Source organism: Pseudoliparis swirei, chromosome 20, assembly GCF_029220125.1.
Source record: "Pseudoliparis swirei isolate HS2019 ecotype Mariana Trench chromosome 20, NWPU_hadal_v1, whole genome shotgun sequence".
Taxonomy (NCBI): domain Eukaryota; kingdom Metazoa; phylum Chordata; class Actinopteri; order Perciformes; family Liparidae; genus Pseudoliparis; species Pseudoliparis swirei.
Window position 1 is genome coordinate 20,028,444 of NC_079407.1, and position 22,925 is coordinate 20,051,368.

Below are 22,925 nucleotides of genomic sequence, written 5' to 3' on the forward strand. Positions count from 1 at the left end.
ACACGTGTGCCCAGCATGTCCGAAAGGTCTTCGTCAGGGCTTTTCAGAATAGCAGGGCCCTTAGTTGCACATGAAGAAAGCGTATTTTATGTTGAGGCCATTAGCATCAACAGCAGTGCCTTCATGACATTGACCTTTTGACACATGTATCGCCCACCATTGAGGTTAACAACCGAAGCTGACACGGCCTGCCCTGTCCCTTGGCCTATCTGCTGCCCTCCATGCTGAGCACACAGAGACACCCTGTCAAATATGCCTGGTATCCCCGACTGGTCAGCCTCTCAAAGGTATCTGTTGTCCCCCTTTATTCTAATCCTCATACCACAGCTCTGCATCCTGCTTTCTTATGCAGCAGTGCAAGGGATTATCAGACAAACATCAACAACCTGGATGAGAATGTAAAATAGGAATGCTGACAGATGCCAAAGTTCCCACTTTGGTTTAAATGTCGTTGCAGATGGAGTTTTTCCTTATTACCAAGATGCTGTCGTACAGCCTCACCACTGTGTAGTGTGTTGATTTGTCACTTTAAATATTTGTTGTGCTTATGCACACACATTAGTATGATGATCATCACACTGTAACAGATTTATTTTCCACTTGGAAGTATAAAACATTGGACACAAATATGCTAATGTTATGGAGTTGATATGGGGAATTTGTTTAGAAAAAGTTGCCCAATAACACAGCCAGCGGACACAGTTTAACATGAGCACTCGTTTGAAATCGTGTTTCATCCATCTCACAAATTGAAGTCCAGTGTTTGTTGTCCAATGCTCTGTTTTGATCTCCTCCAACTCCTCAGGGAAATATCTGGCTCTTTAGCTGCTAAATGCTGCACGAGATTCACCAGCAAACTGCACCTTGTGTGTGTCAGACATGTGGAAGTGGGCAGCGAGTGTACAGCGGGTTTATTAGAAATGTTTCGTTGCAAAGAGCTGCCGCTTGCTGCCAAAAACAACACAGATGAGAGCAGTGATAGGGAATGAAAACAGTAAAGTTATAGGATGTAAAACCAAAACAATAAGTGGAAAAAACACTGAAAAGAATTGTCCAATTGGATGAAATAATGACAAAACCACAGTGTGCAACTTAAACTCTCATTCCCTCCTCCCTGTTTCAAAATGATGCTTGGATGCATTAGGTAAACACATTTACCATCACATGTTATGTGAGTCTTAAGGGATGTGTTTGTAAAAACATCTCTTGTGTATGCCAGACCCAAGTGATGAGCAATTATTTGTAAGAATACTGAAACAAAAGCAGTTGTTAAAAAAACGTCAACAAACTGGAGTTCAGGATGGAATCAACAACATTACCTCAGAACCTGGAGTCCAGGAGCCAGATGAGTGTGTGTGTGTGTGTGTGTGTGTGTGTGTGTGTGTGTGTGTGTGTGTGTGTGTGTGTGTGTGTGTGTGTGTGTGTGTGTGTGTGTGTGTGTGTGTGTGTGTGTGTGTGTGTGTGTGTGTGTGTGTGTGTGTGTGTGTGTGTGTGTGTGTGTGTGTGTGTGTGTGTGTGTCACGTGTGTGTGTGTGTGTGTGTGTGTGTTGTGATACTGGACACATGGGGCTCATGAGGATTGAAAGAATGTGCTTCAGTCATAAGTTACCAATGTAGATCCCTCACAAAGCTCCAAAAGAAATCAAACTAGCAGCTATAGTAGGTCACATGGACCATTTAAATACATTTGTATCATCAGCGTTGAATGATACTTTACATCCTAATGGTGCATGACGGCAAATGTGGTTTGATCCTCAATAAATGTTAGAAACACTGTGGCTCTCCCTATCTTTTAGTTACAGGCATCTCTCCTCACCTCCATGTGAGCTGCTCTAGATTTGCGGGTGTGGATAACCACATGGGAGGCAGACCTGCTGGAATCTAGACTCAACAGCACACCAGCAGTAGCTAAAGAAACCTTACACTTTCAAAACAAAGTGTGGCCAACACATTTCAAATATGTAAGTCGAAGCTAATTTGAGAGCCTGCCAATAGAAATGTATATATGTAAACCTACATAAGGACCAACATGGTAACAAACAAACAACAAGCAAAACCCACCCTGGATTCATATATTTTCTATCTCTTTCTAGGTGAGAAGTTCCTTTCTTACAACTTCCTACCTGTCAGGATGACAAAACGATCACCCATCAACTGTTTCTGAAGGTCAGGGGTCACAGTTCAGCCGCTTAAACCAGGCTTTTTCCAGCTCTGTGTCTGTTATTAGCTTTATGTTTGGCCTCATACACCATGCTTTATTTCGATTGCATTTTCTTAAACCTCGTATGTACTGCTGGAGCAACAGACCTTCTAAAGGCCACTTACAGTTTTTCACAGTTGTTAACACCCAAAAAGCGAAAATTTGGCACAATTTGCACAACCTTCTCTTCATGTACCAATCGTTCGACCCAATTTGGCACTACTTCACACTGCCTTATGATATCTGCATTAGACTCTGATTTTCTTTGTTTACACTCTGATGTCAATTACACATCACCTTGTTGTCAAAACACAACACACAATGTTCAGTTGTTGCACACACTTCTCAAGTAAAATCTCAAAGCATCAACCTACAACACACAAATAGTCAAATCTCTAAACATTCAGGTCTGTTGAGCAATTTGCAATCAGGACTGCAGCATTAAAAGCTAGGATCCTGGCTGACCGTGCTATATTTAGAAATGTCCAGACTGTCAGCCTATCCACATTAGACCGCATCCTTCATAGGAATACTATGAGGATGAAACAAGTGTACAGGGTCCCATTTGAACGGAACACAGACCGTATCAAGGAGTTACGGCGAGTTTGTGTAAGTACCATACATTCAGCACAGACACATGCATGTACCTGTAATTCAATATTGTGCCTTCTCTACAGTGTCTCACTGTAGCCCACTGTGTTGACCTCTCTGTGTCCATACTGTAACTTGCATTCTCATGCTCTGTGTGTCAGCGGATCCAGGAACACGACACAGCAAATGTACTTTACCAGTACATCTTTATTGATGAGGTGGGTTTCAACCTGGTAAAGAGGAGGCGAAGGGCAGAAATGTCATTGGCCAGCGGGCCATTGTTGAGGTCCCCGGCCAGCGTGGTGGGAACATCACGATGTGTGCTGCGATGAATCAACATGGGATCTTGCACCGTCATGCCCACCTAGGGGCCTATAACACCGCCCGTCTCCTCGTCTTCCTAGATGGCCTGCATGACCTGCTGGTACCACCTGGCCAAATAGATGACCAACAGCGGGTCGATCATGTTGTCATCTGGGACAATGTGAGTTTCCACCGGGCTGCTCAAGTGCGCGAGTGGTTCCAGGACCACCCACATTTTTCCGTTCTGTACCTTACACCTTATTCACCCTTCCTGAATTATATTGAGGAATTCTTTTCAGCTTGGAGGTAGAAGGTATACGAACGGAACCCACAGGACCAGGTCCCAATGCTCCAGGCTGCATGGAGGAGGCTTGCGGCGACGTGACTGTCGAGGCCTGTCAGGGCTTCATGCGTCACTCGAGGCGATTCTTCCAACGCTGCTTGGACAGGGATAACATTGCCTGCGATGTAGATGAGGCCCTCTGGCCAGACAGGAACCTGAGGCGTGATGCCTAATTACTGGAATTTCTGTGTTCTGTGAATTGGGAGGGGGGGTTGAGCAGGCCGGTTTACAGTACTGTACTGTTGTCTCTGTGTACCAGAATAAACCTTTTTTTTGCTGCATATTTGTGTGCTGTTTTAAGTTTGACTATGAAAAAAGTAGGCCTACACTGAGACATTTTACAAAAGGAGAAATGGCTCATTCTCCAGAGTCATTGTCATTCATATGGTGTGTTCCATTTCGATGATTGTGTTTTCAATTTTGCCCTTCTGTGTGCTGTAAATGCTTGGTAGTGTGCAGCAAATGCTTAGTTGTGTGTACTCAATGAATGTATGTGTGTGTCTTTTGAAAAAATGGCTGTGTGTACCAAATGAAAAAACGAGTTCCATTTTGTGAACAGTTAAGAGATTTGATGGCAAAGAGTCATCTTGCAAAGGGAGTGTCAGATTTAGCATTTTGTGTGTGAGGTTTTCAGTTTTCTGTGTGCAGTTTTGAGAAAGCCGTTATTGTTTTGAAAAACGTGTGTTAACAATTGTGAAAAACTGTAAAGGCAGGGAGGTTTTGCTCAAAGTCGGGCTACTAGATTAAAGCAATACCTCACACGCAGAGAGGATATTAGTTTGTTCCCCTTTCACTCTCCGGCTTCATTATCACCACAGAATTAGAAAAGTCGGTAGCTGTCTTAAAGCAGGCTTGTGACCTGGGATGTGAGGAAAGTAGAGCAAAGACGAAAAAGGAAAAGAGGTAGGAGGAGTTGGGGAGGCTTAGAGGGGTTTATATGGAAGTTCAGTCCAGTCTTATGACGTTCTTTTTGTTTCCTTCCCTCATTTCCTTTGCCCTGTCTATCCAAGAGGGAGCTGGCGAGGATTTCTGTGAATCCAGTGCAGCTTTCCCTGTGCATTCACACACTATTTGGTCAAGCATTTGTGGAAATCATTCATGATCATTTTCAAAATTAAGACAAGAGGTATGATAACTACAATTACCTCCTCACTGTTGAATGCCTCCGCCAACCAGTCAAGTTATGCTTTAGAACTTTAGATACGTGTCTGTCCAGAATATCATCGCTTCATAGTTTTATCCTATCCGACATTTGTGTAAATGTGTCGTAATCAGCATAGGATTTATTGAGTTATGGACAAAAATGTGTTCCTTGAGGTCACAGTGACCTTTGATCACCCAATTGTTATCATTACATATAGTCCAGGTGGTCATTTGTGCCAAAATCTGAAGAAATGTCTTCAAAGCATTCCTGAGATATGGCTTTCTTTAAAATAGACAATACCTGAGGTCACAGTGACTTTGACTTATGACCTTTCATCACCAAAGTCTGAATACTTCATTCTTTAGTCTGTGTGTGTGTGTGTGTGTGTGTGTGTGTGTGTGTGTGTGTGTGTGTGTGTGTGTGTGTGTGTGTGTGTGTGTGTGTGTGTGTGTGTGTGTGTGTGTGTGTGTGTGCATGAAGCATAAGAAGAAATTCTCAAGATATCACAAGAATTGGACAGTCATGATGTCACAGTGACCGTTTCCATCGAAATCTCATCACTTCATTTTTTAGACTAGCTGGATAATTGTGCCAGAATTAAATTCCCTGCAGGCTTCCTGAGACATCCCGTCCACGAGAATGATTGGATGGGACATGTAGGGACTGAAAAAACTGATTGACCGTTTGACCAACTCAGACCTGAGCTGAAACCTCAAACATTCAACAAGGAATAGAGGCAAAATAATGGGAGAAAGGGTATAAAAAGACAGACAGTTATACAAGTTTAAAATGAAAAGCAGCAAGTGTGTTGTCAAGTTCTCTCCGGGACTGATCAGACCCAGATGTGCAGATCGCAGCTGTGGGAAACATGACTGAATGTAAATATGGAGGACTGAGAAATATTCCTCACGTACAGTGTATACTACTAAATATAGGCTGAGCTATACATGTGATAACCACAAGAAGATGCAGTAAAGACTAATCCTTCAGATGAGCATTTGTTGAGGAAGTGAATGCTGCAGATTTTGCTAATCTTGCTCCAGACACAGGAAGTTGCAGCATTGCCATGCTAACTGCTGGCATTCAATGGACCTAAGGTCAGAAGGCCACCAGGGTCATGTGATGAGCAGAGAAGTAGAAATCCGCCCTCATAAACTGCTCATAGCATTGATTAACTAAAGTTATCGGCACGCATGCATAACCGTTGTGTTTTATAACAATAATAACATATTATAAAGCATTTTATAATGCCTTAAAATACAGTATAATGTTTTTATGACGCTTGTTTTTATGATAATTAGAATAAGTAAGTTACTTTAGTTTTTTTAATGATGATTAGAATAAGTAAGTTACATTAAGTTGTCATTGTTTAGGTAAAGTAAAACATATATTTACAATGTTTCGTGTGTTGTAGCTTGTTTAAGTCCTATTTATCAGATTTATGTCATTTTGTATTTGTAAACGTTGAAACCTCGATGAACATCAGTCACGTTCCACAAGGTTCTGTGCTTCCTTTAGGCACTATTATCACGAAACATTCCAACTGTTATTGGTATGCAAATTATACTCAATTATATCTATCAATCAGTCATGGATGACCTGCAACTTCCTGAACTCAAACAAAACGGAAGTTTTTCTAATAGACCTATAACACCTCCTAAATTAACTATATATAATGATATAGTTTCTCTCGGTGGCATTGCCCTGGCATAAAGCACCACTGTAATGATTTAACTTTGATCATGATCCTTTAACTTCCAGGTAAAACACATTTCAAGGACTGCATTTTTAACCTACGTAAAATGTAAAAAATCAGGCACATCCCGTCTCAAAGTGATGGAGTGGTTGAGTTGCATTTGTTACTTCTAATAAGTCTCTTAGGTCCCTCCAATTGATCCAGAATGCTGCAGCTCGTGTACTGATCAAAACTAAGAAAAGAGATCACATTACTCCTGCATTAGCTGCTCTGCAATGGCTCCCTGTGAAATCAAGAATATAACTTAAAATCAATCTCCTCCCTACAAAGCCTTGACTGGTGATTCACCATCATATCTTAAGGAGCGTGTAGTACCACATTGCCCCAATAAATATATATTGCTCACTAAATGCGGGGCTTCTTGTGGTTCCTAGAGTCTTAAAAAGTAGGATGGGAGCCAGAGCCTTCAGTTATCAAGCTCCTGTTTTATGGAACCAGCTTCCACCTTCAGTCCGGGAGGCAGACACAGTCACCTCATGTAGAGGAGACTGAAGACTTTCCTCTTTAATACTGCTTATAGTCCGGGCTGAATCAGGTTTGACAGCCTAGACTGTTTGGGACATCTTAGGATACTCTCAGCTCCTCTCTCATCTTCTCTATCTCTTTCTGTATGAATTCATGTCCCATTAATGCACATTACTAACTTTGCTTCTTCCCCGGAGTCTTTGTGCTTTCTCGACTCACAGGTTTACATGGATCCTGGTTGTATCTGGGCCGTGGTCTTGCCTGACACCTATTGGAACCATACTTGTCAAAGGTTTTTCGGGGGGGAGTATTATCTGTACCGATGTGAGGGTCCCAGAGGGAACCCACACTGCCACGGGAACAACAGTTCTGCCCAGACCGAACCCAGGCCCCTCTTGCTGTAAGATGCTAGCCACTACATCATCACAAAACTCAAAAAACTCAATAGGGTATTTCAACACTTGAATTTCCAGCACATCTCAGCAGCAATATTATACTCACAGTGATGATTGATCATAGACAAAGTTTCCAAGAGAGGACAGTCAGCGTGTGAAGTCATTTTAAATTGGAACGAATATTTCTTTCACAATGCAGACCATGTTTTTGAGATCTCTTGAGAGAAAACATTACAGCCAGCATGACCTCAGAAGGCAAAAAGTAAAAAGTCTGAATGATAATGGGAGCAAGGGGAACGTTTTATATCAGCGCAGCATTTGCCAAAATCTGTTTCATATTTGGTTTTACTGCCACATGTTACCAAGCTGTATATTTGCATTGAATTGCATCTAAAGGCTCAAGCTTTAAATGTGTTGGTCACTTTAAATGTGTTGGTTCAGAATGTTTAGTGCTCTGAATAAAGAATGTTTTTCAATGACTCACTCCGTGACAAATCCTTTTGGTCTTACATAACCCTGACCTGAGTTCCCCTGTCTTTGAATAGCTTGATTCAGTATATCACATTACAATGCAGCACGTTTAAATCCAAATTAACCAAATTAATGTGATTGCAAAACATTCATGCATGCATCCAATAATAAGAAACATTCAAAGATGACCAAATGATTTTACTCTAAATGTAGATGCATGTGAGTACAGAATAACATAAGAACATACAAATAACAGTGTTTTCAGACACCATATAAAACAAAGCAGAAGCAGCGCGGATTGCAAAATACTGGTTTAAAAAATGGATGAAGTAAAAGAAAAGAGGAAACACATTAGCTTGAATCATATTTTGAAAGAACAATGGGGGGGGGGGGGGTCACAAATTTCTTGCATGTGATTCTTGATTTCAAAATAGTCAATATTAGATTGTCAACCCAGAAGATCATGTGGCCTTTAAATTAGCTAGATGCTGTGGGTTTGTGCCTTGTTGTTGTTTATAATGTGTATTTTGCTTATGTTTAACTTTGTGTTTATCTGCTACACAATATTTCCTCTTTGGGGTCAATTAAAACAATGGACTCAGCTTTGTGCCTGTGAAAAGCTTTTCTTTGCAACAGGAATTATGAGAAAGGAGAAGGAAGAGAAAAAGTATTCTTGTGACATAAGTATCAGTAACCTACACACACAGTTACACACACACACACACACACACACACACTTGTTTGACACATTGAAACTGTCTGGACAAGACAGATGGCCAGTGTCACAGTAGCACATACAACAGATAGAGGGACCAAAAATCTGCACTGGGACATATCAGCATAATTAACAGGTCAGTTACATAACCTTATACATTTTATGTATTATATTAAAGCGGGATAAATTAAATTATTATTTTGCAAATGTTAATATTTAGTGTTTACATAAAGACATGACAACCAGATATTGTGTCAATGTAATCAAACAGCTACATGCTGCTTTACAATGTTGTATTGCTGAGTGTTTTTTATATTATTTATAAATTGAATGTACGTGGAATGAAGGACTCACGTTGTCATGAGCGGACCAGCTTTTACTTCAAGTGGCATTTATTTTGTGTTCATTCTTACAATTCTGAGAACTTAAGAGGAACTTTCTCTTGTATTTTGTAGAAAACATGGAGGGAAATACAACATATCCCCTGCTCCCTGGCAACCACAGGCACACCAACGTCACTTGTTCCCGTGACAATGTTTTGAAGACGGTGGTTTTCCCTGTTCTCTACTCCTGCCTCTTCCTGGTGGGACTTTCACTCAACAGCGTGGCTGTGTGGGTATTTTTTCGCATCCCCTCCAAGTCCCACTTCATAATATACCTGAAGAATATTGTGGTTGCCGATGTCATCATGACCTTCACATTCCCTTTCAAGGTGAAGTTAAATGGCACATAATCATTTAAACTTGAAATTGTATATTAACAAATGGCTTTATTAGTAGTTATTAAACTTCGTATAGTAGATGAGTAATAGTTTATTCATAAAAGCAATATTTTGGGAGCTTGTGAAAAGTCTCTGTTGAGTCACTTATAAATAGATCATGAGTTTCTTAGTTTCTCATAAGGTCAGTAGTTATAAATGTTAACAACTCATTAATAAGAGGTATTAAAAATAAACGTTGGAGTTATTAATTAATTCTTAATATGTAAGGGTCAGATGTGTCTCAACTATATAAGCCATTAGCAAAGCATAGTTGTAAATGTTAAGAGGTGGTGTTTTTGTTTTTGTTTTCAATAATTAATCAATTCTGCTCTTGTAAATGTTGACAATCAAGTAATGAATGCATTGTGGAATTGTGTGTCCTGTGAGAGATGAGTAAACACCAGTCAGAAAGACTTTGTCATGATCCAGAGTTGTTGTGTCTTGTTTTCTGTCTTATTTTGAAGTCCTTGTCTCGTGTCCTCTGTTTCCCTGCATTTCCTGTCCCTGTGATTGTCTGCCCTGGTCCTGATTGTTTCCAGCTGTGTGATTGCTAGCCCCGCCCTCATTGTGTCCACCTGTGTCTCGTTCCCCAGTGTCCAATCACCTGCACCTTCCCTGTGTATTTACACCCTGTTGGTCTCATTCCCCAGTGTTGTTTGTACTGTTTAGTATGTTTTTGTCTTGTTTTCAGGAAAAGATTAAATCTTCTGTGTACCGTTCTCTCTCTCTCTGACTACGAAATCCAGACAGATTTGGCTTATGATTGATTAATAGTTAGCAAAATAATTAATTAGTTAGCAAAGTGGCTAACTAGAAAAGTGTGAATAAAATATATAGTATGGCTTGAACTTTTAGTGCTTGTGTTCAGTCTTTTACGAATTGTCTGTTGTGTTTCTGCAGGTGTTATCAGACTCCAACATGGCTTCCAGTGGGCTGCGTATATTCGTGTGTCGGGTCTCCTCGGTGCTCTTCTACCTTACCATGTACATCAGCATCCTCTTCTTTGGCCTCATCAGCATAGATCGCTGCAGAAAGACCCTCAAGCCCTTCAGGGGGACTAATGCGGCTCGTTTGGCCCGTCGCAAAGTGCTTTCAGGAGCCATCTGGACCTTTCTGCTGGTTCTCTGTCTGCCCAACGTGATCCTGACACGTAAGACCCCGACGTCTTCATACTTCAAGTGCAGTGACCTGAAGACAGCCGCTGGGCTGTACTGGCATGAGGTGGTGAATCACATCTGTCAAGTTATTTTCTGGGCCAACCTGGTGACTGTGACCGTATGCTACACTCTAATCACCAAAGAGCTGTACAGATCCTACTCCCGCACTGAGGCCCACAGCAGTGGAGGGACTATGGGTCAAGTACCAAGTGGGGCCTCAACTCGGAAACCCCACCAGGCCCAAAGAAAAATGAATGCGAACGTGTTCCTGGTTCTGGCTGTGTTCTTTGTGTGCTTTGTGCCGTTTCACTTTGCCCGTGTGCCGTACACCATGAGCCAGACCAGATGGGTTCTCGTTGATTGTAAACTCAAACTCTTCTTTTTTCAGCTGAAGGAAAGTACGCTCTTCCTATCATCCTTAAACTCTCTTCTGGACCCTCTCATCTACTTCTTTCTCTGTAAGTCCTTCAGGACCGCTCTGTTCAAAACCCTGCGGCTGCCTCCTGGTTCCTGTAGCCGGCTAACAGGGAGAGGTTCAGACACGGATACGGGCAGCACCGCTCTGAGAGACGCTTCTGTCTGTGCATGAAACCACTGGACATGATGAAGACGTATCTGAATGTGCACATTCTGTAATGATGACCATCTTGCCACGAAGACAAAATAATGTGCGGCTGTCATTTTAACTGCGTCAAAGCGGAAGAAGCAACATGTTGTCTTTGCGTTTCTTTTCAGTTCTCCGTTTCACTTAATAAAAATATTAAGATCCTCTGTTTTCATCTTGAAAAGAAGAAATGATGCATGAGTTCACAAATTGAAAAATAGATCTACATCCACAGGATTCCTCTGAAGAAGTTTCCCTGTAAATCGTATATATAATGCTTACATCGATCTCCATCTATATAAGTCAGTATTTCTGAGGAATATGGGTTTTCCAGATGACTGAGTCGTGTGCCTTCTGTTACTTCCGCACAGCTAAAAGACTAGGAACCACCAGTTTTACTGAAATTCATCAAAAACCAACACCTAAGGAAATAAAGATAAAATGATACTTTAATAATTGGTTGTCTGTGTGAAATCTGACATATTTTCACAAAGCCGAAAATCAAACCCCATATGGCACATTCAGCCACAATATATGATTCAATTCACACACAGTACTTATTGCTGGGGATGTACTGAGAGAAAAAAGTGCTCAATTACAATAATATTTGAGCTTAAGGTCAAAGTAGATAACGAACACAAGCTACATTGCTACTGAATGATCTGAATGTGCTGAACATGGGGACTTTTATCACATCTTTCAACCATGATTATATGCTTGTCGACAGAAAATACCTCAATGTAGCCTGAAAACACAAACACGTACCACAATCTGTATTATTTGAATCCTGTGTCCCCCCTCAGCTGCTCATTTCCTATGTGCAAACTGTTCATTTGCATCTCTCTGGTTAAAGAGGCTGACACACTTTGGGGAAATAGCCTGTGATGGTGTTCATCTCTCAGGCTGCACAGTGTGGAGGGACGGACATAAACATTGCTGGTGAGTGAATTTCTCTTATGTTAATTTTCACAATTTAGTGTTGTTTTTTTCAGATTAAATTGAGCGGTGCTTGAGGAAATGAAGCTTTCTTATTGATTAGAAGGATATTCTGTGTTAATATGATGATCAACTGTATCTTCTCTGAGAAACTGGTCGGTGAACTTTCTAAAAAGGTAGGGGAGAAAAATATTAAAATTAAGCAGTTTTGTAATATTTTGTCATAATTTAAAGAACAGAATAACAGTCACATACCATGTTACTGTCCTAAGATAAAGGCCTATTGCTCAACAGCTTCAATTCATCTTTCTCTCTCAGATCCATTCAATTTAACCAGGTACTTGTTTTTTTCTTTTGCCCCTGTTATACCAGGTAGTTATTATAACTGCCATAGAACATTTTCTACATTATATCAATGCAAACATTTAATCTGGGGCGACTGTGACTCAGTGGTTTGCAGGGTCGTCCTTCAATCAGAGGTGGTCCGCTAGCCCGTGTCGATGTGTCCTTGAGCAAAACACTGAACCCAAAATTGCTCCCGGTGTATGAATGTTTATCAATGTTAGTTACTGCTCATGTGCAGGTGGAAACTTAGCCCCTCCCTTTATGGTATGAATGGGTGATTTAGTGTTAAAGTGCTTTGAGTGGTCGGAAGACTAAAGAAAAGGTCCATTTACCATTGCAAAAGAAAATAACAAACTAAGAAATGCAGACACATTAAAGAAGCTTTGAAACAAGTAATATATATATATATATACAGGACTGTCTCAGAAAATTAGAATATTGTGATGAAGTTCTTTATTTTCTGTAATGCAATTAAAAACAAAATGTCATGCATTCTGGATTCATTACAAATCAACTGAAATATTGCTTTATTCTGATTTATTGCTGATTATCAGCTTAAGAAAACTCAAATATCCTATCTCTAAATATTAGAATATCATGAAAAAGTATACTAGTAGGGTATTAAACAAATCACTTGAATTGTCTAATTAACTCGAAACACCTGCAAGGGTTTCCTGAGCCTTGACAAACACTCAGCTGTTATAAATCATTTTTTTACTTGGTCTGAGGAAATATTAAAATTTTATGAGATAGGATTTTAGAGTTTTCTTAAGCTGTAAGCCATAATCAGCAATATTAAAAGAATAAAAGGCTTGCAATATTTCAGTTGATTTGTAATGAATCCAGAATGCATGACATTTTTGTTTTTTTAATTGCATTACAGAAAATAAAGAACTTTATCACAATATTCTAATTTTCTGAGACAGTCCTGTATATATATATATATACATACATAGTCCATGAGGGACTGTGAGTCCATATCAGTCACTAAAATGTTGTAATTTCTGTGTAGGCCTTTATGTAAATTGGATTTAAAAAAAGAGAAAGTGCATGTTTAGCTCTTGTTTTTGTCATGGTGAAAACAAATCCTACAATTGCATAACTTCCTTCAGCCAGTGTCAAAAGTGGAAGTGTCCGGTTCTGCATCCAGGATGCATTCAAATGCTCAGGTTGAGCATTCAAAACCAAAGTATCGTAACAAATTGTCTTTTACACGATAATGACAAATGCAAATCAGGTCCAACTGGTGGAGAAGAACGCTTTGAGAGCTGCACCAGTAAAACTCACCGCGGCATCATCATCATTTACTCTGAAACCCCTCCTACCTAAACCTGGATGTCATTTTCATGCAACATGCCAAAGCCCTCTTCATCAAATCACTTTTTTTTCACTTTCAAACTTGTTGAAACACCTGTCCCCAACCAAAAGCAAATTATCTGGATGTGAGTCTGGTCAACAGGGTTCACACAACAGCCTGATATCTCCATCCCATGAGCTGTTGACAGGTGTAAACCAGTCGAAACATGTTGAGTTTCTCTTTGATGTCTGTGTGTGTGTTTTCTTTTTCAGATTGCATGATGGCGTCTAACAACACAGAGCTCTTCTCCTCTGAGTGTGCTCCCTTCAGCCCTGTGACCGTAGATGTGGCCATTGCGTGCCTTTACTTCTTCATGTTCCCCATTGCGTTACTGCTCAACGGGGTCAGCGCGTGGGTGTCTTTGCACCTCAGGTCCACCTCTACCTTCATAGTGTACCTTAAAAACCTGGTGGCGGCTGACCTGCTCATGACGCTGACGCTCCTGCCGATGGCAGCCAGCATGCTACCCGGAGTCACACTTGAGTTAAGAATGTTCGCTTGCCGCTACACCACGGTCATTTTCTACTGCTGTTTGTACACAAGCATCACTTTAATGGGTCTTATCAGCCTCGACCGCTTCTTCAAAATAGTTCGGCCATGCGGAATGTTGTTGGGACAAAACGTTGTGTTCAGTCTTGTGACGTCCTCCTCGGTCTGGGTGCTGTTATTTGGCGGTACCGGCCTCCCAACTTTCTTTCTAACGGACCAGGATCCTGTTAATGTAACAGGAGAATTCTGTATGTCCTTGAAAAGTTCAGCTGGTGTGACCCTTCAGAAGTATGTGGTGCTATCTATGGAGATTCTGTTCTGGTTTGTCAGCATAGTGGTTGCGTTTTGCTACATCTGCATCACCCTGAAAGTCCTGCAGTCCTTCAGAGACTCTGGGAGCAACAACAGCGATGGAAAGATGAAGACCAAGCTCCGAGTCTTCGTGATCCTTCTGGTGTTTTTTGTGTGCTTTGTTCCCCTCCACCTGATGCGTGTTCCTTACACACTCAATGAAACACATCACATTGACAGCTGTGGTGAAATGTGGGTCATTATAATCCATAAATCAGTTCTGTGGCTCTCTACCACCAACATCTGCCTGGACCCTCTTCTGTACATCTACCTGTGCAGGGAGTACAGGGAGAAGCTGGTTGATATGATGAAAGCTCGAGGCCTCTGTGTTGGGTAATGGTGAAAATCAGGATATTTCACAGGAGAAATTATTCATCATCAAAATAAGTACCTGTAAGAAGGTATCGATAGATAAGATGTCCATCATCAGAAATTAGGCTGTTGTTTTATATTATGGCAGCAAGAAACTTTTCAACTTTAAATTCTGTGTTGTACTGCCCTTTAGTGGCCTAATGAGGATTAGCATCTATAAAACATCGATAAAACCATAGTATACAGCAAGATATACCAGCAAATTAATTATTCCATTTAAACACACACATACAATCTCACTGATCGGAGCTGTGTGTCTTTAATGCACATATAGTGTACTATATACATATAGATATCTATTTAATTACATTCTTTATTTCAAATTTTCATAATGCAACACTATGTTTTAATTCCATATTATTACGGTGTTTTTGTTGATTTGAGTGTGAAGTCATCTTTTGTTTATTTGTTGTGAGGGGTCAACGCAGATGCACCCTATGGTTTTTTAAGCGACACATGATATTTCAAATTATTGTCCGTAAACAATTATTCGTGAATGGAAATAGGGACTATGCTGAAAGTTTTTTTTCTGCTCCACAAAAGAACAATAACTGTGTCCTAAAAAGTTGTGGTCTATTATTTTACGGGATAAAATAAATGGTCACATAAATATGTGTCTTCTTTGATTCTTGTAAATCGAAATGTAATCGCTTCCCTCCCAAAGAGCTGTGCTCAGTATCCAGATATAATTTTATTTTAATGAATTTATTGTATTCTCTTTGTCATTGTCTCAATAAATGATGTTGTTTGGAATTAATCAAATGTTGTATTTGTTTAATGTTGTATTTTAATATTAAATTAAATATTACCAATGCACCACCCATTTTGTTGGTCACCACAATATTCTAGTCTACGTTCCAAGAATAATGTTGCCCTCTAAAACAAAGATTTCCGATTAGTTTGACTGAAAAGGAATTGAAACACACATCCTATACAATAAATCTTCTTGGCAGCTATTGCACTCCCTTTGTTTAAATGAAGAAAAAGCTCCAGTGTGGCCTGTGGGACGTTTTTGTTGGCTTTAACAGCGGAGGCCCCCCTCTGGCCAGATGATGCCACTGCACCTATTATATACATGCATTTTACTTAAACAACACAAGGTTGGTGGGTGGGGAAACAAATGAAGTGTATGTAGCTCTCTAAAGTCAATGGCATGTCAATACCAAGGAGTTTGGGTCAAAAGATTATGTTATTTAAAAACACACACACACACAGAAAAGGCATAAATGATTGCAGCTTTATCTTAAAAGTGCAACAGAGATGGTGATGTGTGTCTGAGGTGTATGTGTGGGCCAATGGGAGCAGGGGGCCCTGAATCCAAACGTTCACCCCATCCAATCTACTTTAATGTTGCATGACGTCTAAATTTGCTTTTGTCTAAAGACCAGAAGGTTTTCCTATGTTTGCATATTTCCTGATACATTGGCAGTTCTCTCACAGCTGAAACGATGATGTGTTTGCTAGGAAAATTCTCCAATGTTTCTAAAACACTGACCATCTCAGTATACTGTCACACGGGTCCACGTCGCAGCTTTGTGTTTGAGAAGAAGTCCTCAACTGTAAGTTATCATCAACATCTTATTCACCAAATTAGTTCATAATGTGGTATTTATCTATGATAGATTAATCTGTGATGACAAAGATTACCATTGAGATCATTATTTTCTTTCTGAAATGTGTAATTATACAAGACAAGCATAGCATGTTTACATAGTGTCAAAAATACAGTTGAATTAGTTTAATTACTTATGGTTTTATCCACGCTACAATGAAAAGTAAAAAATTAGCAAAGCGAGAGCAGTCTTGCCTGGACAATGGAACTGTTCAGCCCTCCTTACTCAAATCTGAATTTGTATTCATGTGTATTTATACTTTTAGTTTACAAAATTAGAGACACAGATGTATATACACATGTATAATGTAAAAGATTCTTTACAAATATGCTCAAACTTCTTTATTTACTTTTCATTTAGCTGACGCTTTTATCCAAAGTGACTTGCTATAATACACACAGCTACGTGGGAGCAATTTAGGGTTAAGTGTCTTGCTCAAGGACACATGGACTAGGCAAGCAGAGCCGGGGATCGAACCGCCGATCCTCAGCCACGGGCGCCCATTTACCCCTCTAGTTACAACCTTCCTTTCCTTTACTTGGTCTGCAGCCTCGACTGGAATAAGCAACAGATACTGGATGACATCATGGTTTCTCCATCTGACAGTGACCAACAGAGTAAGTGGAGAAAGAGAAAAAAAAGGCAAAATTAACGGAAACTATTGAAATCCCCAACTATCAAATGATATTTTACATGTTCAGCGGGACAGTTTGTTAGAGCATGCTAATGAAATATAAAAGAAAATTGAAGATGATGTTTTTTAACAAGATGAAATGTTCCTTCTAAAATGCAACATGTTCAGCGGGACAGTTTGTTAGAGCATGCTAATGAAATATAAAAGAAAATTAAAGATGATGTTTTTTAACAAGATGAAATGTTCCTTCTAAAATGCAACTTTTTCATTCTCCTCAGGTGCAGCGACGGCAATGAATCAAACATCTCACAATGGCTCGGACCTTTGCGTCTCCATTTACAACCCGCATGTTCTCTCTGCTCTCTACTTATTGATATTCCCCATAGCTTTGTTGCTGAATGGCGTTGCCGCCTGGGTTTCTCTGCACATCAAAGCCACCTCCAACTTTGTGGTGTACCTGAAGAATCTAGTCGCTGCTGACATCATTATGACCCTGATCATCCCAATCAAAATAGCAAGAGACTTGCCAGGTGTGTCAAATGCAATACACATACTCTCATGTTATTTCAGTTCCCTCTTCTACAGCACACAGTACACATGTATCGCTCTGCTGGGCTTGATCAGTCTGGACCGTTTCTTCAAGATCATGATGCCCCACAACAAGTTTTTTGGTCAGAATCTGACTTTTAGCAAACTGATGTCAGGCTCAGTCTGGGTAGTACTGCTTGCATGCTCAGCTTTACCAAATATCATTTCAAATAATAAATCAGTGGCCAATATAACACATATCAAGTCTTGTAGGGAGCTAAAAGGACCGGTTGGACTTATAATCCACGAGAAGGTAGTGATTTACCTCAATGTTTTCTTCTGGTTTGTCAGTGTGGTCATTGTTGTTTGCTACATTTGCATTGCAAACAAGGTTATCCAGTCTTTTCGAAAATCTGGCAGCAGCAACAACCAGGGACAGCAGAAGATCAAACTACGTGTTTTTCTAGTTCTTTTTGTGTTTTTTGGGTCATTCGGACCGTACCACATTTTTATGATCCAGCACACATCTCAACAAGTCAACTCTTCCTCCTGTACCAGCTGCTCTTTCGTATGCACCAGGTTGGCGAAGGACCTCAGCCACTGGTTTGCCTGCACAAACATCTGCATGGACCCACTTCTCTACGTCTTTCTGTGTCGCGAGTTCAAAGAGAAACTGATGTCTATGATCAAAAACGTGGTCGTCTCACAGCAAGTCGCCTCAGCAGACAAAGCAGCAGCCGCTTTGCCTCAGAGTCGAGTGTGACGAAGGTCATGAAGACGCTATGTTATGGACTAAGCTCAGATGTTACTGAAGATTTTTTCAAGTCAGCTTATTGTTATAATGTTTTTGTTCTATCGTAACATTTATATTAACGTGAAATTGTGCTGTGCTGTTTTGTGCCTTTACAAAGAGTCGCTCTAGATAGCTTGAAAACCATTAACAGGAAATACAATAAGCATGAGATAAACAGCGTGAGACCAGAGGATGCTGTTATTATGCAGTTTTTTTGTCAACAAAGCACAGTTCTATAGAAGCTCTGCAAATTCACGATCACGAGGTCAACTGTAAATGAGGCTAGCACGTTAAGTTAGATAGTGTTTGCATCTCACACTGAAGTCAAATAATGTTTGTTGTGGTCGTAAAAATGTGCCATGTCTTTAATAACTAATGTTAATGTTCAATGTGTTTATTGGCCAATCTTCCATTTGCAGCATGCTAATCAGCCCCTAACATGGAAAGGTTACTGCAAGGAATAAAGTATGTTATTGATTAATATTAAAACAAGTCAAGTCTTTTTTCAATATATATCATTGTTATAATCAAGATAAAAATAAACACAAAAGAGTTATTATCTGCTCAGTGTTGCATATTTCAAATTTTAGGATCAACACATTTTGCATTTGAATGTGGCTTCTTGTTTATCTGACAGCTGAGCAAAGGTTTGAGTCAACAGTGCCTGTGGGTACAAACCACAGGTTTCTGTGCCATTCTGACGAAACAACAGTTACGGTCAGATAAACTCATCGTTCACTTGGGAACACATGCATGTCATTTCTCAGCTAATTATTTTCCCACATTGGACATCATTCCTGGCACAGATCCAAACGAAATCTCACAGGACATCATGTTGTGTTGTTCTCAGAATGCACTATTTATAAAACAGCACAATGAGGGGTTTAAAAATATGCCACACTTTATAAATGTTTCGTGAATTTGTTCAATCACGTTTTATGTACTTATAGTGTGTTTTGCGTTGATTGAAACAATATGTGATGTATCTCATCTTACAGATGTATGGATATGTGATCTTAGTAGTGAATAAAAAACATACAATATACAAAATTGAACAACTACTTTGTCAATAACTTGCGTCTTCTGTCACGGCAAAGCTTGTCGGAGTTTACGGTAATCACATTTCATGAGAAGTGGCATGAAAGAGACATGACAGATTGAGGTGGGGTGAATAAGCTGCAGGAAGGAGGGTGGAGAGGTGGGGGGGGGGGGCAGGAGGTCTCTTGATGTGTGCCGAGAAAAAAGACCCCATGGCTTTGGTGTCGCGGCTGTCAACTGCTACCACGACTGACGCAGGCGAGCGGAGGCAGGGGGAGGCACAGAGCAGAACAAGCCTCTTGGCAGACAATTGGAACAGGAAGCAAGGAAGGAAAGGGGTCTTTCAGAAAGGAAGGAAGACTGGCACACTCGTTGGGCTTGTGACAAGACAGCCACACAGCAGCTCCAGAGACCACCCATTGTAGGAGCATCACACATCCACACTTTGAGGCAGGGAGAGAGAAATACAGAGAGAGAAAGACAGACAGGCAGAAACCTTTTTCAGAGTCGGAAGTACTTCTAAAAGAATGAAAGTAACAGTAAGAGATTTGCAATCGTGAATTTTTTGTTGTTGATACGTTTCCTTCCTGTGGATAAGAAGAGGAAAGAAGAATATTTCACTTCTTCCTTTTTTATATAAACTGTAGTTTTTCGAATTCATTATTTCTCACATGCCCTCCAGCCGAAGACCATAAGAACACAATAAGAAGGTGAGACTCAATTATTTACTTTTCAAGTATACATAGATTACCGCTCTAAGCTGGGCACAAAGATGGAATCTGCTGGGACATACCTAATCAACACTAGCCGGCACATTAAAAGAGACAAAGGTTTTAGAGTATTGTATATCTTAGTTGCCATGGCTCTTACTCCTGGCCTCGGTGTTATTCTAAGCCGTTAAAGTGTTCAATGTAAAGAGAGCACGCTGGGCAGCAGACAGGGGGAGAATACAGAATGAACACAAGCTAGTTAGTTGATGGTGCCTTCATCACTGTATATTAAGTCTATATTAACTGTATATTAAGTGACTCTCTAACTGTAAAACTGAATAAGCAGTCATACTGTTATTAATTTACTGTCTTTCTCCAACTATGGTCAAATGTAGAAGTTACAAAGTATTCAGCGTTTGTATAAAAATAAGCATGTGTATGCTTCTTAAAGTGACAGGAAGTGGCCTTCAGTTGTTGAATTGTGACATAAATAAATGTATGTCGTAACTTAAAGCCCTAAAACCAGTTGTGAAAGAAAACATGAAAAAATAACCTATAATGATACACAGTGAGTCAGCTACAGTTCTTTTTAAGGAATATCTTGAAGGAAATTGCATAGACATCTGGAAACCACATATTACACTGTTTCCTCTTTTAGTCGTTCCATTGTATGAATCTTAATCTCATTATTCACTCCTCTTCCTCATCCCCCAAAGGGCCACCAAAGATCAGAAGATGAACGACAGCCTGTCAAACACTTCTATCGTGTGTGTTCGGGATACCAGTGTGACAGCCGCGGTGTTCCCCTATCTGTACAGCATCCTCTTTATCGTCGCCCTGATACTCAATTCCCTGGCTGCATGGATCTTCTTCAGCATTCCCAGCTCCTCGACATTTGTGGTATTTCTGAAAAATGTGGTAAGTCATGGGAGGGGGGGGCTTTATACATTTAGTTTTCATAGCGGAGCAACACAAAAAAAACGTCCTTCATTAACAGGTGGTGGCTGACCTTCTGATGACCCTGACCATACCTCTGAAAGTGTTACGTGATGCAGGTGTGGGATCCTCGCGACTTAGCGCCTTCTACTGCCAATACTCTGCGGTTTTATTCTACATCACCATGTACATCAGCATCCTCCTGCTGGGCCTCATCAGCCTGGACCGCTACCTGAAGATAGTAAGGCCCTTTGGGAAGTGTTCCCTGCAGCGGGTACGTGTTGGTCAGCTGCTGAGTGCCACCGTCTGGGCAGTCATGTTATCTTTGGCATTGCCGAATGTTATTCTCAGTGACCAGAAGCCACGTTTCTCCGGAGGCCGACTGAAGTGCACCTCCATGAAGAGCAATGCCGGCTTGCTTTGGCATGAAGGTTTCAACTATTTCTGTCAGGTAGCTATGAAATAAAGGAATTGTGGGAAATCTGCTTATTAGAAAGAATGTGTCGCACACTGTGTGTTACTTAAATATGAGCACATTTAACTTCACACCGCACGATACGCAACATTTGACCTTTAACTTCAGCTGGTGAACATGAGACGTTCTAAATGCTGTGAGTCTTGACTAATGTTTTTTTTTTAACGTGTGCTTTCAGGTTGTTTTCTGGGGCACGCTGGCCTTGATGGTGTTTTGCTACACATTCATCAGCAAGAAGGTGTATGAGTCATACAAAGCCTCAAAGAGCAGATCTCAAGCAGCCAGGCGCAGAACCAAAGCAAAGGTCTTTGTGGTCGTGGGGGTGTTTTTCACCTGCTTTGCCCCCTTTCACTTTGCCCGCGTCCCCTACACTCTGAGCCAGACTCGCAGCATGGCGAGTCCTTGCCAAGCGCAGCACGCGCTCTACATCGCAAAAGAAACCACCCTGTGGCTGTCGGCCACCAACGTGTGTCTGGACCCGCTCATCTACGTGTTCCTGTGTAAGGTGTTTCGGAAAAGACTGACGGCCGCAATCTGCCGTAAGCATGTGCACATCGGTCATATGGAGTCCACCACGGCGACCTCAACTCCACTGGAGATGTCACAGGCCCATCTGAGTATCAGGCTGTCATCAAATGGGAGGCCAGAGTAACAAGCTGGGCACTGTACAATGGGAAATCAATCAATGTTCACTTTCATGATGAGACATTGCCTGAAATGTTATTTTACTTGTAAATAGCATTTATCGTGATGGCAGCAGTTGTAAAAATTGTAAAATAATAGGAAGTTGAATAAAATCTGTTTAATGCACAATGTGACAGAAAAGAGTCTAACGTGTCTGGAGGTCTTCGTGAAGCTTCATGCCAACAATGACTGATGTTTTGCACTAACCACGCCCTTCTGACCCCTGTTTGCTAAGTCATTCAACGTGTTTCCTGCATTGTGCTTACTGTCATTGTGTGCTTCCTTCTCTTTGCTAATCTCATTCAAACTGCACGTTCCCTTTACAAAACTTTGTCAAAAGGGTAAACATCTTAGCAGCACATGTTCTCCAATGATTACAGCACACGCAACATTCGACCAGGGACGAAGTGATAACAAAATAAGGGCCTGCAATAGACACTGCTGACAGCTATGAATGCTGAGCAATATGAATAACAATGAGAGTAAAACAAATGTATTTTTAATTGGATGGTTATTTAAGTTTTATCCTGGAGGTTAAATTATTGTGAATGAGGTTCAACATTTATTAACGGGGGAAGGACATGAGTCTGATTACATCAACATATTCACATTCTTAGCCACATGAAGGTGGTTGTGCAATAAAGGCATTTAATTTAAGAATGAAAGGGTAAAACCACCTTCTCCTGGTTCTGTCCCAGTAGTGCCGACTAATGACACAGACGTCGATGATATGGAACATACTGTGTAGACTATTACATGC

General features: G+C 40.6%; 3 protein-coding genes across 5 annotated transcripts; all 3 read left to right on the forward strand.

Moving 5' to 3' along the window:
* The first annotated feature begins 8,402 nt into the window (after positions 1 to 8,402).
* On the forward strand, positions 8,403 to 11,069 carry p2ry12 (purinergic receptor P2Y12). 2 transcript variants are annotated; one of them, XM_056441079.1, is made up of 3 exons: positions 8,403 to 8,519; positions 8,839 to 9,095; positions 10,044 to 11,069. In XM_056441079.1, exons 2-3 carry the CDS (start codon positions 8,844 to 8,846, stop codon positions 10,887 to 10,889), a joined length of 1,098 nt encoding a protein of 365 aa, XP_056297054.1. In that variant the 5' UTR covers positions 8,403 to 8,519; positions 8,839 to 8,843; the 3' UTR covers positions 10,890 to 11,069. The 2 variants fall into 2 exon arrangements, with proteins under 2 accessions (XP_056297054.1, XP_056297055.1); XM_056441080.1 differs by having other exon boundaries at positions 8,839 to 8,966.
* Positions 11,070 to 13,762: 2,693 nt separating this feature from the next.
* LOC130210828 (P2Y purinoceptor 13-like) lies at positions 13,763 to 15,481 on the forward strand. Its single transcript, XM_056441316.1, has one exon. It carries the CDS (start codon positions 13,763 to 13,765, stop codon positions 14,717 to 14,719), a length of 957 nt encoding a protein of 318 aa, XP_056297291.1. The 3' UTR covers positions 14,720 to 15,481.
* Positions 15,482 to 19,766: 4,285 nt separating this feature from the next.
* Positions 19,767 to 22,294, forward strand: LOC130210765 (P2Y purinoceptor 12-like). 2 transcript variants are annotated; one of them, XM_056441249.1, is made up of 4 exons: positions 19,767 to 20,070; positions 20,787 to 20,988; positions 21,068 to 21,457; positions 21,660 to 22,294. In XM_056441249.1, exons 2-4 carry the CDS (start codon positions 20,806 to 20,808, stop codon positions 22,131 to 22,133), a joined length of 1,047 nt encoding a protein of 348 aa, XP_056297224.1. In that variant the 5' UTR covers positions 19,767 to 20,070; positions 20,787 to 20,805; the 3' UTR covers positions 22,134 to 22,294. The 2 variants fall into 2 exon arrangements, with proteins under 2 accessions (XP_056297224.1, XP_056297225.1); XM_056441250.1 differs by having other exon boundaries at positions 20,889 to 20,988.
* The last annotated feature ends 631 nt before the right edge of the window (positions 22,295 to 22,925 follow it).

Excerpts from the sequence above, each read along its gene's own strand:
- p2ry12 (XM_056441079.1), top strand. The coding sequence starts at position 8,844 with ATGGAGGGAAATACAACATATCCCCTGCTCCCTGGCAACCACAGGCAC. Across the intron at positions 9,096-10,043 it reads CCTTCACATTCCCTTTCAAG|GTGTTATCAGACTCCAACAT; the intron begins GTGAAGTTAAAT and ends GTGTTTCTGCAG.
- LOC130210828 (XM_056441316.1), top strand. The coding sequence starts at position 13,763 with ATGGCGTCTAACAACACAGAGCTCTTCTCCTCTGAGTGTGCTCCCTTC.
- LOC130210765 (XM_056441249.1), top strand. The coding sequence starts at position 20,806 with ATGAACGACAGCCTGTCAAACACTTCTATCGTGTGTGTTCGGGATACC. Across the intron at positions 20,989-21,067 it reads TGGTATTTCTGAAAAATGTG|GTGGTGGCTGACCTTCTGAT; the intron begins GTAAGTCATGGG and ends CTTCATTAACAG. Across the intron at positions 21,458-21,659 it reads GTTTCAACTATTTCTGTCAG|GTTGTTTTCTGGGGCACGCT; the intron begins GTAGCTATGAAA and ends GTGTGCTTTCAG.